The sequence below is a fragment of the Mya arenaria genome, chromosome 9 (assembly GCF_026914265.1).
Source record: "Mya arenaria isolate MELC-2E11 chromosome 9, ASM2691426v1".
Taxonomy (NCBI): domain Eukaryota; kingdom Metazoa; phylum Mollusca; class Bivalvia; order Myida; family Myidae; genus Mya; species Mya arenaria.
Window position 1 is genome coordinate 35,351,557 of NC_069130.1, and position 15,845 is coordinate 35,367,401.

Sequence of the window (15,845 nt, forward strand, 5' to 3'; positions counted from 1 at the left end):
ATGAATTTCAACCGCGAAAATTCATTATTTTTCTGAATAACATTCTTATTTGACAAAATATTATCAGGATCTCTCAAGACATTGTTGGATAAGTATTCTGTGGCATTTTGACATAATGACGAAGTACTTATGTCGACAGTTTTTTTCGTAATAATGTGCATGCTTTTTGATCCATAATCTGTTAAAATCTTTTTTTGTAAAATTTGTTCAACTCCTAAATAACCCCAAACATGTCGCCAAGAATAAATGTTTCAACCCCAAAAAAGATCGTTTCTCAAACCTAAATAAAACAAGCATTTTCAACGTTTTATGTTTTGACCTTCCCCACCCACTTTGGAATTGATGTGGATACCGTTTTCATCACTTTAGCTTGTTCATTACGTAAAAACCAACGTTATGTCATTATGGTGTCCAAACAGCAACGTATGAACGATTCAATTTACAATGACAAGTATAATTCTTAGTTCAACTCACCGTGAAAACAACGTTAAATCCGTGTTATTGCATCATGATATTGATATATGCAAATCATTGTTTACATCAACTGTCGTAAAATGCGCATAAATACATTTATCTTAATTATTTAGATATCCGGTTTAGACGGTATTTTTTAAGATGTAGGGTAAAAAAACAATTGTTACGACAAACCCTGTTCGTTTTGTATTATTATTGTAGAGTCATGAAATATAATTTCCGGTCAAAAGAAGTACTCTTTAGACGTGTATTCATTATATGTGTTCTCCACTCCTTTTATGGAAGTGCCGAAGGTGGATTGTACATGTACCTCGGGTATTTCCGTATTGATTTTCATTGGTTAACGGAGGTCAAACCCCGCCCTAAACATGTACAATTTGCCTGCCGGCATGCACGCGCTTTATATGAACAATGTATGACGAGCTTTTCTGGTTCTTTTTTTCACGGTTCAGTGGTGCCCAAATTTTTTAATGCCTATCATTCCGGCAAAAAAGAAGTAGTCCCTTGCATATACGTACAAACCGTAAGAGGGCTTGTACAGACAAACGCTTCGTTTGTCTTCAAGCCCGTATTAAATTTGTCTGTAAAAACTCAAGTTCCTTAACTGAGTATATTGACTTATCCAGACCTGTACATAGAGTGTCTGCCGGGTAGAAATCTAACTCTTTGTGAAGTATTCGAGGGGCCAGTTCACCATATTTCACATCATATTCCTCAGTCCAGATCGCTCGCTTCAGAAAACCGTAATTTAGGATCCAGGGTGAGGACGCCATGGGAAGGGTAAATTTAAAGTGACCGACGGCTACATACAAAACGGATCAAACTTTCAATTTAGAAAACAATTCTTAAAATGAACGCATGGAGAAAATATTTGAATGTTGAATGTGCTATATGTGTTAAGAAAATAAAAAACTAATATTTAATCAAAACGTTTATCGCTCAAATAATAAAGAAATTATCCTTCTTAATCGAAATTGTAGGGATTTCTTAACATGACAGTACGCTTACTTATGGTTACCATTTCTACTTGGAAATACCTTCCCAACATCCGTATATAATACACTGATACCGGATTAACCGATTGACCTGCACTTGCATTTCTACTTGGAAATACCTTCCCAACATCCGTATATAATACACTGATACCGGATTAACCGATTGACCTGCACTTGCATTTCTACTTGGAAATACCTTCCCAACATCCGTATATAATACACTGATACCGGATTAACCGATTGATCTGCACTTGCATTACTACTTGGAAATACCTTCCCAACATCCGTATGTACTAACTTGAGTTAGCTACTAATGTCATTAATTAATAAGGAGATTGTGTAGTTGGTGTTGATGGATGTTTGTTCAAGTCCAGTGAAATATCGGTTTGTTTTGCTCTATAAAGTTAATTCGTTATTTGTTCTTTATCATATTTCATAATAAACCAATCGCCGAGGTATGTTTTTTTATGTTGTTGTTTTTCTTTCTTATTTTCGACATTACAAGTTTACACTTTTGTTTATAGATCTCGTATTCCATTTTATTGCGGTAAAATACTGTATGTTATAAATAATATGGTGATGTTTTAATTTTAAATGGTGTTTATTTTCATGTAAAAATATTATATATTTTACTACAATTAATATAGTGCTGTTTAAATGGTGTTTCGTAAGGTGTGTAGCTATTGTATTCTTATCCTTCAATTATACATGGAATATAGTGCTGTTTAAATGGTGTTTGGTTAGGTGTGTAGCTATTGTATTCTTATCCTACAATTACTCATGTAATAGGTGCTGTTAAAATGGTGTTTCTTTGGATGTTACCAAATAAATCCAGTATGATTGTATTCTTTTTTATCTTTCAGGATACAAAAACGTCGAGGTATGTTTCTTATTTATTATCTTCGACATTACAATTTAACATGTTTACTTTTAGATCTTGAAATCATTCTATTGCTGTAATAATAAAAATAGTGTTGTTTAAATGGTGTTTCTTTACGTTTATAAATAGTATATTATATTGCTATAATTAATATGGCGTTGTTTAAATGGTGTTTCTTTACGTTTATAAATAGTATATTCTATTGCTATAATTAATATAGTGTTGTTAAAATGGTGTTTCTTTAGGTATATAAATATTATATTATGTTGATAGAATTAACATGGCGTTGTTTAAATGGTGTTCCTTTACGTTTATAAAAATGATATCATTTTGCTATTATTGATATGGCGTTGTTTAAATGGTGTTTCTTTAGGTAATTAGATATAATATAATTTTTCTTTCACGTCCACGCCAACAAAACTGTTTGAGAATCGCATATCCAGTCTGATTTATTGTATGAGTTTGTGCACTGTGGCTAAAACTAACATTTGTAACCTTTCTGTGGAAATATCATGTGCAAGGCTCAGTAATCCTTAGTTGTTTACACTGCTTTGTAGGCTAGGCCTTATCAAAACAAAAACATTTTTTCAGTGAAAAATGAAACTTATTGTCCATAGCCGTATTTTCTACAAGGGATAATTCAACATTTGAAGTGTATTGATACAATCTTAGTGTAACAATTTCTACTTAGTAATAGCTTTTTAAGTGTTTAATCACTTTATATGTGTTCTTTAGAAACATTAAATATCGATTCATAAAGCAGGAAAATCTTTTCATCTTAGTTCAACTGTATGTGAAATACACAAATATTTTATTATAATGATGCGAAACTGCCATATCTGTATTAATCGGTTTGCATATGTTTAGATGTTGTGCAATATGATTTATTTCGCATTAAGATGGATGAAATTATCTTAACCTGAAACTGTACATGGCTACACTTGTATATTTGAATATTCGGCCAATATGTAGTATTATAACCTTGGACAGCATCTAATTCAAGAAATGTTCGATATTCAGTGTCAAACTTCAAAAGCATACACTGGAATGGTTTCATCTTCTGTTAATTACATCTTATGTCTTTATGCTTAACGGCTGCAATGTAACAATGCGATGAAATATTACATGTAAAACGATTGACAATCTATAACTGGATTAAAATGATTGTAGGATGCGATTGCTGTTGTTGCTATGCGCGTTCTCTGTTGCTAGTGGCAACGAGGCAATAAAGATAACCAACCATTGGAATGGTGGTTTCCAAGGTTACTTCCGACTCAACCCCACCAACGCCCTTCATGGCTGGAGAGTCAAACTTATATTTGATAGGGTTATACAAAAACTTGAGGTAAGTTCGGCAATAATGAGTATACTTCAAAACCAACAAGTATTTACTTATCTTTTATGCCCTTTACGAAGATGACATTTTAATAGTGTTCTATACTCACACGATTCCTTCTACATCCATAATTCAATGTTAAGAATCGTTCATGAAATGGTGCGAATAGCCACTCAATTGGTACGGTCTTATGGAATGCGAATACATTTGTACACTCCATTGCGTTAGCACGATTTCTCATATTGAGTCTGAAGACCTGAGCACCTCAAGCGTTCAGTGACTTGAGCGGTGACAAATCCGTCACAATGAAAATGTTCACGTAGTATAATTATAAACTTTGTATTTTCTAGATCTGGAGAGCTGATGTAGTGCCCCCCAGCGGAACAACGGAGTGGACTGTACAAAACAAGGATTTCAACATCGACATCGCTCCCAACGCCAACTACCAGGTTGACTTCGTGGTCCGAGCTGACGGTGACCAATCGACTGCGAGTGGGACTTTCCGCATTGAAGGTTGTATCAAAAATATATCCAAATACATAATAATTATGATATATGTGTATGTGTGTTTTTGTTGATGTGGCTCTCGTTGGCTGTCCGTTGTCTTTAGTTGCTGTTGGTCTCGTTGAGTATATAGGTCCCTTATCTTCGACGAAGAAACTTACCATGGTAAATTTGATAAAGTATTGTTATTTGATAAACTAGTATACCGGCTTAGACACTTCACAGTGTATTTATTCTTCATAAGCAATGCATTCATATCCCACAGACGAAAGCAATTCCGCCACTACAAGAGCAACGACACTACCAACGACACTACCAACTACACTACCAACGACACTACCAACTACAACGCAATCATCCAATGGAGGGTCCAGTATGAAATACGATTACGCGAATGCCCTAAAACTATCCATCCTGTTTTTCGACGCACAGAGGTCTGGCCAACTCCCTTCTAACAACCCCATTCCCTGGAGGGGCAACTCTGCTGTCAATGACGGAGATAATGGACACGACCTCAGTGGAGGTTGGTACGACGGTAAGTACATTAGTTGATAAATTCATAGAAACTTTTCAAGTTGAGGCAACAAGTATCAGGTCGCAGATTTTTATATCTAAGTTAAAAAACTGGTGTTCTATGCATTTTTCTGAAACCGTTAACTTAGTAATGCGTTTAGCCATAACACATTTTCAAACAGAAATATGAAAATCTGCGATCTAATCTTTTGTCAGAAGTCATATACCACTGGTTTGCAGACATTTACGCAATAGTTTGCTCATTCCAAGACAAAAAATAAAAAAAAAGTTGTCAAAACGGTAAATCTGTGAGAGTGCAGCTTTAAATCGAACACTTTCTATAATATGTTGTTTTGTTTTTCTAATGTGTTCAATGTATACTGTATAACAAGTCGAAATGCTTCAGTATAAAATGCCAACCTGAGCGTGTTATGGAACGTACATTAAAGCAATAAACGTTGAATTGAATACGCTATTATTTTTAAAAAACTATATCTTCTCCATGTATTTATTGCTTATTTTGTTATCTAATAAGAAAGTTTGTCCCGGTTTGTTTGCAGCCGGTGACCATGTTAAGTTTAACCTGCCCATGGCGTCTTCATCCTGGATTCTAAATTACGGTTTCCTGAAGTTCACCGACGCCTACGAGCGATCTGGACAGAAGAATATGATGTGTGAAATGGTGAAATGGCCTCTCGAATACTTCTTCAAGAGTTGGATTCCTAGCCAAAAGACACTCTATGTACAGGTCAGGATTTGCCAACTTACTCGGTTAAGGTTCTATAGTTTTGACAGACAATTAAATAAACAAAAACTGATTGTTTAGTATTGTGTCCAGTTAATATACTCATAATTGCAATTGATGTTAGAAATGTTGACTTTAACGTGTCATGTGAGGGTAAGTTGAGTAATGGAGAGGATGTCCACCTCCCACTAAGAAGGTCATTGGTCCTTTCCATTACTCCACTTACCATTGGTTGTCTTTCGATCAGGTTGGAGATGGCCATACAGACCACAGTTACTGGGGACGGCCGGAAAATATGAATATGCCCCGTCCAGCTTTCAAAGTAGACGAGCAGTGCCATGGTTCTGATGTCGCTGGGGATACCGTTGCTGCTATGGCGTCCGGCTACCTTGTGTTTAAGGACATATGTGGAGGTACATTACATCATTTTTCACTAGACATTAAACTATAGCTTTAATTTCCACAGCTTTGTCACTCTAATCAATGGTTTCTTTACTCCAGACACGACATTCTCAAACAGCCTTCTTACGGCCGCAAAGAGCTTGTATTTATTCGCCAAGAACAACAGAGGAAAATACACAGACTGTGTCAGCGCAGCGGTAGAATTCTACAGGTATGATGTTTCGAATGTCTGTTGACAAATTTGGGCGGGTTGGGTTGTGGTCTACGGGGAATGTATAACATTAATATCGCGATAGGAGCTTCTGTCTGGTATTTGTTTTTCTATTTGACATCCATACTCTCTTGCATGCCATGTCATATTAAAGAATCCGACAAAGGAAATATGCTATACATAATTCTCTTATAGTTAATGTTAATTTTGATTCGTGATTTTTTAACAATTTTGGTATCATTGCGAAGGTGTCTTCTTTATTAACTTGTATGTAAAATAAATAAAAAAAATCTTTGAAGGTCAAAATATCTTAGTTATAAAATGTTAGGTACAATTCCACATTTTTTTCTTATGCATACATAACTCGTTCAAATGATAACAAAACAACATAGAGTAACCAGACATATAAGTTTCACGTATTTTTTAGTCGGATACCTTAACAATTTAACTTGACCATCAAATCACCAGGTCAACCGGCGAAGCGGACGAGATGGCAACTGCTGCAGCGTGGCTATACAAAGCCACAAACGACAGTAGCTATTTAGATGACGCAAAAATGTTCTACCCTGCCGGAACAGCGTGGGGTTTTTCTTGGAACGATGCCAATGTCGGTGCTGCTGTAAGTTGCCTTTTGCATCCCGCAGCTGTAGCGAATGAGTTAATATTACTCAAAAATATGATTAGGGTGCTACCGCAATGATAGTATTGTTTGAAGTATTCGTATAATAAAATGTACTGCTAATAATCGTGTTGTCGGAAATGCACTGAAAGTACTGCTAGCAGACATAACCGAGAATGCATTTGGAAGTACTGATAGCCGTCTCTGTGTGACCGACAATGAATTAAAGGTATTACTAGGCTTTCTGTAACCGAGAATGCGTTGAGAGTACTTCTTGCAGTCTTGGTGTAACGAATGCACTAAAAGTACTGCTAGTCTGAATGCGCACGAGCGTCTATTTTCCTGAACGCACGAATGATTTAAACTAATAGAAAATGGCAATAATGTATGTCTGGTCTGCGCCAAAATATTGGTTATATTTTTTATCCGTACCCAAATCAGTTGCTTTTTGTATTGATAATTTAGAAGATATAGGTCAAACATAATAATGCATTAAAATAAAAACAAACACATCAACAGTCAAGCTGAACAGTATATTCAACAGCAAATTAAAGAAAGAAGTTCTTCGGTGCTTTTTCAATTTTGAATGTCCAATGTCTAATTTCGTATATTTTGCTAATTCCATCCAGCTGATATTTTTAGTGTTTTAGTATTGCGATTCTGTGCGCGACTTGTGAATTAGTTAAATTATTTTAACAAATTATTGAAACGGAGTACATTTTTAGTTGATTACAAGAATTGTTAATGTTCCATTTCCAGTTGTTGTTGTACGAAGAGACGAAAGCAAGTAACTATCAGAATGACATCGAGAACTTCCTGCGCAGCTACATGCCCGGTGGTAGTGTACCAATGACCCCGTGTGGATTGTCCTTCAGGAACACGTGGGGGCCAAATAGATATGCCGGTTTGTTTAAGAGATGTTGTTGTGGTTCCTGATGCGAAGTTGAATTATGTATGTCAACTTAGTCTATTATAAGTTAAAAAGAAGTCCAACTCAGGCAAAAAATAATACACTGAAATCTAGAGACAGTTGTTACCACCCTATATGCTAATAAGTACAAGAATTCGAAAAGTGAAACGAGTTGCATCAACAGAAAATGAGACATATTGCTCATGTTTAAATCACATGTCGTGCAAGATTGACATGTTCATATAAAAGCCATGCAGCCTCATTTGTTTACATGAATGCAATAACGGCATGCCATACCGGCATATAATGCAATTGTCAACATATCTTTATAACTAACAGATGATGCAAACATGAACACATGTTTCTCATTCTTAGAAAGAGACAAGTTGCTTATTATTAGGTAAAAAGACGCCCAGACAAGTTGTAAAAATAAATGTGATGCTTCTTCCAGCTAATGCGGCCTTTATAGCTACAGTTGCCGCTGCTAACGGCCTTTCCCCCAACGACTACAAGATATACGCCATGTCGCAGATCAACTATCTTCTTGGAGACAATAAACTCCACATCAGCTACGAGATTGGGTTTGGGAACTACTTTCCTAAACAACCGCATCATCGAGGAAGGTATTATTAACCCATTGGACGATAAACTGACAGACGCTTAAGCCCAATATATAGACAATATTATACTCAAATAACAATATTTATCCGGTTCTATGTATTTGTTGCACGATTTAATGTTGTTCATCTTTAAGAGAAAACAACGCTGTGGTAATCCAATTACTTTCTACTTTACTAAACAGTTCGTGCCCCACCTCGAGTACCACGTGCGATATCAATGCTGAAGGAGACAACCCTAACCAACTCAACGGCGCGCTGGTTGGCGGTCCCGACCAGAACGACGCCTATACAGACAGTAGACATGATTACGTGAAGAATGAGGTGGCATGTGATTACAATGCCGGCTTCCAGGGAGCTCTTGCAGGTCGATACACAGGAAGAACCTTTTTGTTGTTGTTTTATGACTGGCTGCTTAATCTCCCTCAGCCGAGTTTATTGAATAGAAAGGATTACATGTACAGTGTATACCACGTGGAAAATTGCTTCATAAGTGCTACGTCGGAAGGCAACCTTTTGCTTCGAATAAGACTTTTAAACAAAGATAACTGCAATATTTCTGCACCATTTTAAATGAAGTATAGCATAGTCTACGTCGCTTACGGAACACCGCCTTCGGTCTTTTACCGAAGTTTGATTGAGAGTTTCGTTTCATAAAACACTTCGACAAACCTTTTCACAAAACGGCTGTCTGACGGAACACTGTCAAAACAATATTTTGGAAACAGGTTTGTCGGACAGTTTGATGAAACTAATCACGTTTCCACACTCCGGAATAAAACTTTAAGCGGCATAGACTGCCTCTTGTATCATTTAAAATGGTGTAGTAATACAAAAGTTATCTTTGTTTCAAGTATTCATATTAAGCAAAATATTGCCTTCCACCGTAGCAATATGACGTAATTTATCAAGTGGTATACACACTCTGATGTACGCCCTATGCCATTTAACCGTTTGTCATTGTGGTGTAAACCTAGATTGGTTAGAAACACAGCTGATGAACTGGCCACAATTGCGTGAGCTGTCGTTGTTTTGTGAAACTCGGTAATACTAATAGTAAAGATATTCAGACAAATGTGAGGCTAATGACTTGCAAATGGCCATTCGGAGCTCCTCGGCTATTTTTATCGAAAACAACCTCGGATGTATTTGGACTATTTACATACTCAAAAAGTGGCACGTTTAAGTCCGCTGCAAGTTTAATTAATGACATAAATCAAAAATTTACGAACTACAACAACTGATGTACCGGCATACATCCGAGGTTGTTTTCGATAAAAATGGCCGAGGAGCTCCGAATGGCAAACAGCTTTATAGTATAATTATGTAACCCTTTTAAACACATATACTATGGCTGTTCCTAGGTTATAACTACATCAATCGTTTCCTTGGTCCATGTAGAGCTCTATACCTATGTGCATGCAAATTAGGTGTATTTTGCCGGTAGTTCATACATCAATTTTCTTTATAGAGTATTTTTTTCCAGTGTTGTATTAATGGCAACTACCATAAAGTTGTATGTACATTATGTACATTCAAACGTGATTATAATTCGAGTATAGGACTAAACATAATACCTCCTCCGGACAAAACACCTCCCGCACATTATCGTATAGGTGGAAACAAACAAGATTTTCGCAAGGATGACAACAAAAACCGAAGGGTTTTTTAAAGGGGAAGACAACAATTGTAAACAGTACAAAATGAGGTGTACGTGAAGTTAGCGGCCTAGCGGCCTAGCGGCCTAGCGGCGTGAAGTTAGCGGCCTAGCGGCCTAGCGGCCTAGCGGCGTGAAGTTAGCGGCATGGCGGCCTAGCGGCCTAGCGGCGTGAAGTTGGCGGCCTAGCGGCCTAGCGGCCTGGCGGCCTAATTATTTTTTCTATGTCCAAGCAATTGTTAATGCGTTTTTTTTTAAAACAATGATAAATCAAGGTTTTTTATTCATATAGTTACATAGCGGCCTTAAATTGTTATCTATTCAGAATATTTTTCTTTACCTTTTATTCTAAAACAATTTAAAATTAACTGTTTTATGCACAAATTATCACTCTGAAGCGTTTTTCAACTTTTTTTCAAAAAAGTCGATATAGCACTTCAGCGGCCTAGCGGCCTAGCGGCCTAGCGGCGTGAAGTTGGCGGCCTGGCGGCCTAGCGGCCTAAAATGGTATCCTATTTCAAACCATGTATACATGCATTTTCTTCTAAAACAATGACATATTAACTGTTTTATGCACAAATTAACATTTTGAAGCTATTAGCGATTATCAACAGTTTTTTTTCAAAAGTGTCGATTGAGCAGTCAGGTATTTCAAAGCATTAAACATGCCTGTTCTTCTAAAACAATGATGTATTTACTGTTTTTATGCACATAATATCACTCTGAAGCGTTTTTCAACTTTTTTTCAAAAAAGTCGATCGAGCACTTCAGCGGCCTAGCGGCCTAGCGGCGTGAAGTTAGCGGCCTGGCGGCCTAGCGGCCTAGCGGCCTAAAATGGTATCCTATTTCAAAGCATGAATACATGCATTTTCTTCTAAAACAATGACATATTAACTGTTTGAATGCACAAATTAACACTTTGAAGCTATTAGCCATAATCAACATATTTTTTTTTTTTCAAAAATTCGATTGAGCAGTCAGCTATTTCAAAGCATTAAACATGGCTGATCTTCTAAAACAATAATGTATTTACTGTTTTTATGCACAAATTATCACTCTAAAGCGTTTTTTTATTTTTATTTTCAAAAAAGTTGATCGAGCACTTCAGCGGCCTAGCGGCCTAGCGGCGTGAAGTTAGCGGCCTGGCGGCCTAGCGGCCTAAAATTGTTTCCTATTTCAAACCATGTATACATGCATTTTCTTTTAAAACAATGATATATTAACTGTTTTTATGTACAAATTAACACTTTGAAGCTATTAGCAATTATCAACAGGTTTTTTTTCAAAAGTGTCGATAAAGCAGTCAGCTATTTCAAAGCATTAAACATGCCTGTTCTTCTAAAACAATGATGTATTTACTGTTTTTAGGCACATAATATCACTCTGAAGCGTTTTTCAATTTTTTTTTCAAAAAATCGATCGAGCACTTCAGCGGCCTAGCGGCCTAGCGGCGTGAAGTTAGCGGCCTAGCGGCCTAGCGGCCTAGCGGCCTAAAATGGTATCCTATTTCAAAGCATGTATACATGCATTGTTTTCTAAAACAATGATATATTATCTGTTTTAAGCAAACACTATCACTCTGAGGCGATTATCAACCTTTTTTTCAAAAAGTCGAACAAGCAGTCAGCTTTTCAAAGCATGTGAACATGCCTATCCTTTTCAAAAATATGTTGATAATCGCCTCAGAGTGATAGTCTGTGCATAAAAACAGTTAACATATCATTTGTTTAGAAGAAAATGCATGTATACATGCTTTGAAATAGGAGAGCATTTTAGGCCGCCAGGCCGCTAGGCCGCTAGGCCGCTAACTTCACGCCGCTAGGCCGCTAGGCCGCTGAAGTGCTCGATCAAATTTTTTTGAAAAAAAAAAAAAAAACAAAAAAACAAAACGCTTTAGAGTGATAATTTGTGCATAAAAACAGCAAATACATCATTGTTTGAGAAGATCAGCCATGTTTAATGCTTTGAAATAGCTGACTGCTCAATCGACTTTTTTGAAAGAAAAAAAATATGTTGATTATCGCTAATAGCTTCAAAGTGTTAATTTGTGCATTCAAACAGTTAATATGTCATTGTTTAAGAAGAAAATGCATGTAAACATTCTTTGAAATAGGAAACCATTTTAGGCCGCTAGGCCGCTAGGCCGCCAGGCCGCTAACTTCACGCCGCTAGGCCGTTAGGCCGCTAGGCCGCTGAAGTGCTCGATCGACTTTTTTGGAAAAGAATTGAAAAACGCTTCAGAGTGATAATTTGTGCATAAAAAACAGTAAATACATCATTGTTTTAGAAGAATAGGCATGTTTAATGCTTTGAAATAGCTGACTGCTTTATCGACACTTTTGAAAAAAAAAAAAACTGTTAATAATCGCTAATAGCTTCAAAGTGTTAATTTGTGCATAAAAACAGTTAATATGTCATTGTTTTAGAAGAAAATGCATGTATACATGGTTTGAAATAGGAAAAGTTTTCAGGCCGCTAGGCCGCTAGGCCGCCAGGCCGCTAACTTCACGCCGCTAGGCCGCTAGGCCGCTGAAGTGCTCGATCAACTTTTAAAAAAATAAAATAAAAAACGCTTTAGAGTGATAATTTGTGCATAAAAACAGTAAATATATCATTGTTTTAGAAGATCAGGCATGTTTAATGATTTGAAATAGCTGACTGCTTAATTGACGCTTTTAAAAAAAAAATGTTGATAATCGCTAATAGCTTCAAAGTGTTAATTTGTGCATAAAAATAGCTAAGATGTCATTGTTTTAGAAGAAAATGCATGTATTCATGCTTTGAAATAGGATACCATTTTAGGCCGCTAGGCCGCTAGGCCGCTAACTTCACGCCGCTAAGCCGCTAGGCCGCTGAAGTGCTCGATCGACAATTTTGAAAAAAAGTTGAAAAACGCTTCAGAGTGATATTATGTGCATAAAACAGTTAATTTAAAATTGTTTTAGAATAAAAGATAAAGAAAGATATTCTGAATAGATAACAATTTAAGGCCGCTATGTAACTATATGAATAAAAAACCTTGATTTATCATTGTTTTTAGAAAAAAAAACGCATTAACAATTGCTTGGACATAGAAAAAATAATTAGGCCGCTAGGCCGCTAGGCCGCCAACTTCACGCCGCTAGGCCGCTAGGCCGCCAGGCCGCTAACTTCACGCCGCTAGGCCGCTAGGCCGCTTGGCCGCTAACTTCACGCCGTTAGGCCGCTAGGCCGCTAGGCCGCTAACTTCACGTACATCAAAATGAGGGGGTTTTGTCCGACTATCCAAAAGTGAACAGAATGTGTTTTGTCTGGGGGCTGTATTTGATCTTTGTATCTAAACATTTTTGGAAAGGGGATGAGAGAGGTCTAGTGGTATATGTGTCTGCCTCACATCCAAAAGGTTATGGGTTCGTTACCCCTCAGGCACCTTCTCTATCATGGCCTCTAAAACTGACACCAGTATTGGTTTCTGCCCAGGAAACGGACCCGGGCGTGATTCGATTAACTATCAGCTTTCGTCACAGTCGTGCAAGAAGCAATTGATTTACATTAAACACGTTCCTTGTACAATAAATTGCTGTTATGATTGTATTCTTTGTTTTGCAGGTCTGTATCATTTCTCTGTGAACAACGCTCTGCCAGCCGCTCCTGTCCCAAAATGTTGATTGGAAAATGATCAAAGACTCGTGTGATGAATGTTGTGTTTTGTCGGTGAAAAGGCGACAAGTGTTAAAAGTGTAACCGTTAAACGATAACATACTATTTTGATATATTCCAGAATGCTATGTTTAATGCATGTAAATCGTTGAATGGTATATTTTGAATATGTATTCAAACAAACGCATCAACCATTTTCACGAGCAGGCATTGGAAGTTAAAGCCGATTACCATTGATCGTGTAAATTCGTATTAATTTTGCAGATTTGAATATTAGAGATTTTTATCTGGTTTTGTTTTATTGTGTTTCATGGGTGTGTGAGCTTATTTATACTCGCACTCGGGTCTAGCCCGTTCGGCGAGTGCTACGTTAAGGTTGTTAGTCATTTTAGGATTTTGGAGCATTGTGCACAGACAGAATGTAACCCTGGTTAGAGCTACCCTGGTTCTTTAACGTGCACCAGCGTATTGCACTGTCACATGGGACCCCCATTTAACGTCCCTCCCGAAAGACGAATAGTATTTTTTTAGTGATGCGATGGGGGATCGAACCTGCGACCCCTGGATTGATAGTCAAGTGTTTTACCACATGACCACGGGTCCGCCACTTGGGTTTCATAAATTTCCCTAGAGCTTATCTAATGACCATTTCAAATGCACTCTGACCTTTATTAAATTAGTCAACAGGTGGCATATTTTAACATGTTCATATCGTTGAAAATACCAAACAAGTTAAGGTCAACTGGCTTCTTGAATGTCAGAACATTATTGTCCCTGCTGACACGTGCATCGGTGTTAAATGGCGTGAATTCCCAAGACTGGCCCCTTTTCACAGTGTCTCTCGAGGTGTCCTGTGTGTGGTCCCAGGTTACATAATGTGTTAGGAAATAGTGCACGCATGTACATAGAATTGTCTACAACCTGTTAAACAATATACAAGTATGTTAGTGCTCGACAATGTCAGTGGTCTGAACAGGTAACACGAGATATTTCTAAACACATGAAAATACATTTCTAAATGGCTGATGGGGACTCAAAGAGTTTTGCTGGTCTGGAGTGAGCTCGGAAACCTAACACTAACAGCCTAACAGACATTCGGCACCTCGTCAACTCAGTTCAATGTCAGGTGTACACAACATTTTATTTCAAGCATGTTAATGGTGCTGTTGATCAAACTTGAGAACATATTTGCTCTTTCGGTTACTAAGGCAATTTGTTATGTGTTTCAATTTTTACTGCAGCACATCGCGTAAGCAAAACAGTCTTTTCTGTAGCGATAATTACCGGCAGGCAAAACACTGCATGTCATGCAACATAAGGTACAATATAAAACTTTTGCAGCACAAAAGTGCAAAGCAGCAATACAAAAGTACGAATACGAATAGCTTATTTAAGGAATGAATAGCATGGTGAATGTCATTACCGGGGTATAAACGTAGTTAATTGGGCTGGTTCAAGTGTGTGGAGTCCGAAGGATGCGTTCATATCCCCGACAATGACCTCAATCACGCAATTCATTTAAAGTACGTCTCAAAAGAAAAGCTATGTATGAAAAGCTTGCTAAAGCAAAACTTTGACCTTACTGGTTACATGTATTTGACGTGATCGCATTAAATAGTTTAACGCTCTTAAATGATTCAACTCATTGAACAACGTAACATTCCTTCTTTAATTCATGGTAAAGTGGACAAATAAATAACAAGTGAAATTCGTATCCGACAGTGTATACATCACCACTTAAACAATATGAACAAAACTTGGATTCTCTTCATATGTTTATGCATACCTTTTCTACCGTCAGTTTACGGCCAGAACAACCAACAAGCTTGATAGAGCTTTTTATGTTAATATGGCTTACTTTGACCGTCTCCGTGGCCTTGTGGTTAAGGCGTCCGCCTACGGAGCGGGAGGTCGTGGGATCCCGGGCCGTGTCATACCGAAAGACGTTAAAAGTTGGTACAAGAAGCCCTTGCCTGGCGCTCGGCAACTTAAAGGGTAGTGCTTGGAAAAGTGGTGTACTCAGTACTGGTTCAACCCAGGAAAGTTGTATTCCGTGTATCGGTGCTTTACACCGAGCACGTTAAAGAACCAGAAGGTCTCTTCGCAAAGAGCTAGGTTATCGCACCCGGATCTCACTTTGTTTCTTCAAGTCTTCCAATGTTTGGATTTGACTGCGAATTGCTGTCACTTCTATCTCATGTCACTTATGGCATTTTAACACAATTTGAGTCGTGATGGCGTCACGGCGGGGTCAAGCCATAATGCAGCCAATGGGCGAGGGCAGACCTTGATAAACTCAAATAAAAAAACAAACTATGGCTTACAATCTACACTCTGTCATGC

General features: G+C 37.5%; 1 protein-coding gene across 3 annotated transcripts; it reads left to right on the plus strand.

The window, feature by feature from the left end:
- Positions 1–1,647: 1,647 nt before the first annotated feature.
- On the plus strand, positions 1,648–13,793 carry LOC128246760 (endoglucanase E-4-like). 3 transcript variants are annotated; one of them, XM_052965177.1, is made up of 13 exons: positions 1,648–1,755; positions 2,333–2,349; positions 3,520–3,694; positions 4,036–4,198; positions 4,455–4,724; positions 5,263–5,450; positions 5,695–5,860; positions 5,949–6,060; positions 6,529–6,679; positions 7,439–7,583; positions 8,041–8,212; positions 8,392–8,573; positions 13,452–13,793. In XM_052965177.1, exons 3-13 carry the CDS (start codon positions 3,521–3,523, stop codon positions 13,508–13,510), a joined length of 1,782 nt encoding a protein of 593 aa, XP_052821137.1. In that variant the 5' UTR covers positions 1,648–1,755; positions 2,333–2,349; position 3,520; the 3' UTR covers positions 13,511–13,793. The 3 variants fall into 3 exon arrangements, with proteins under 3 accessions (XP_052821137.1, XP_052821134.1, XP_052821135.1); XM_052965174.1 differs by having other exon boundaries at positions 1,730–1,853; XM_052965175.1 differs by lacking the exon at positions 1,648–1,755 and adding an exon at positions 1,807–1,924.
- The last annotated feature ends 2,052 nt before the right edge of the window (positions 13,794–15,845 follow it).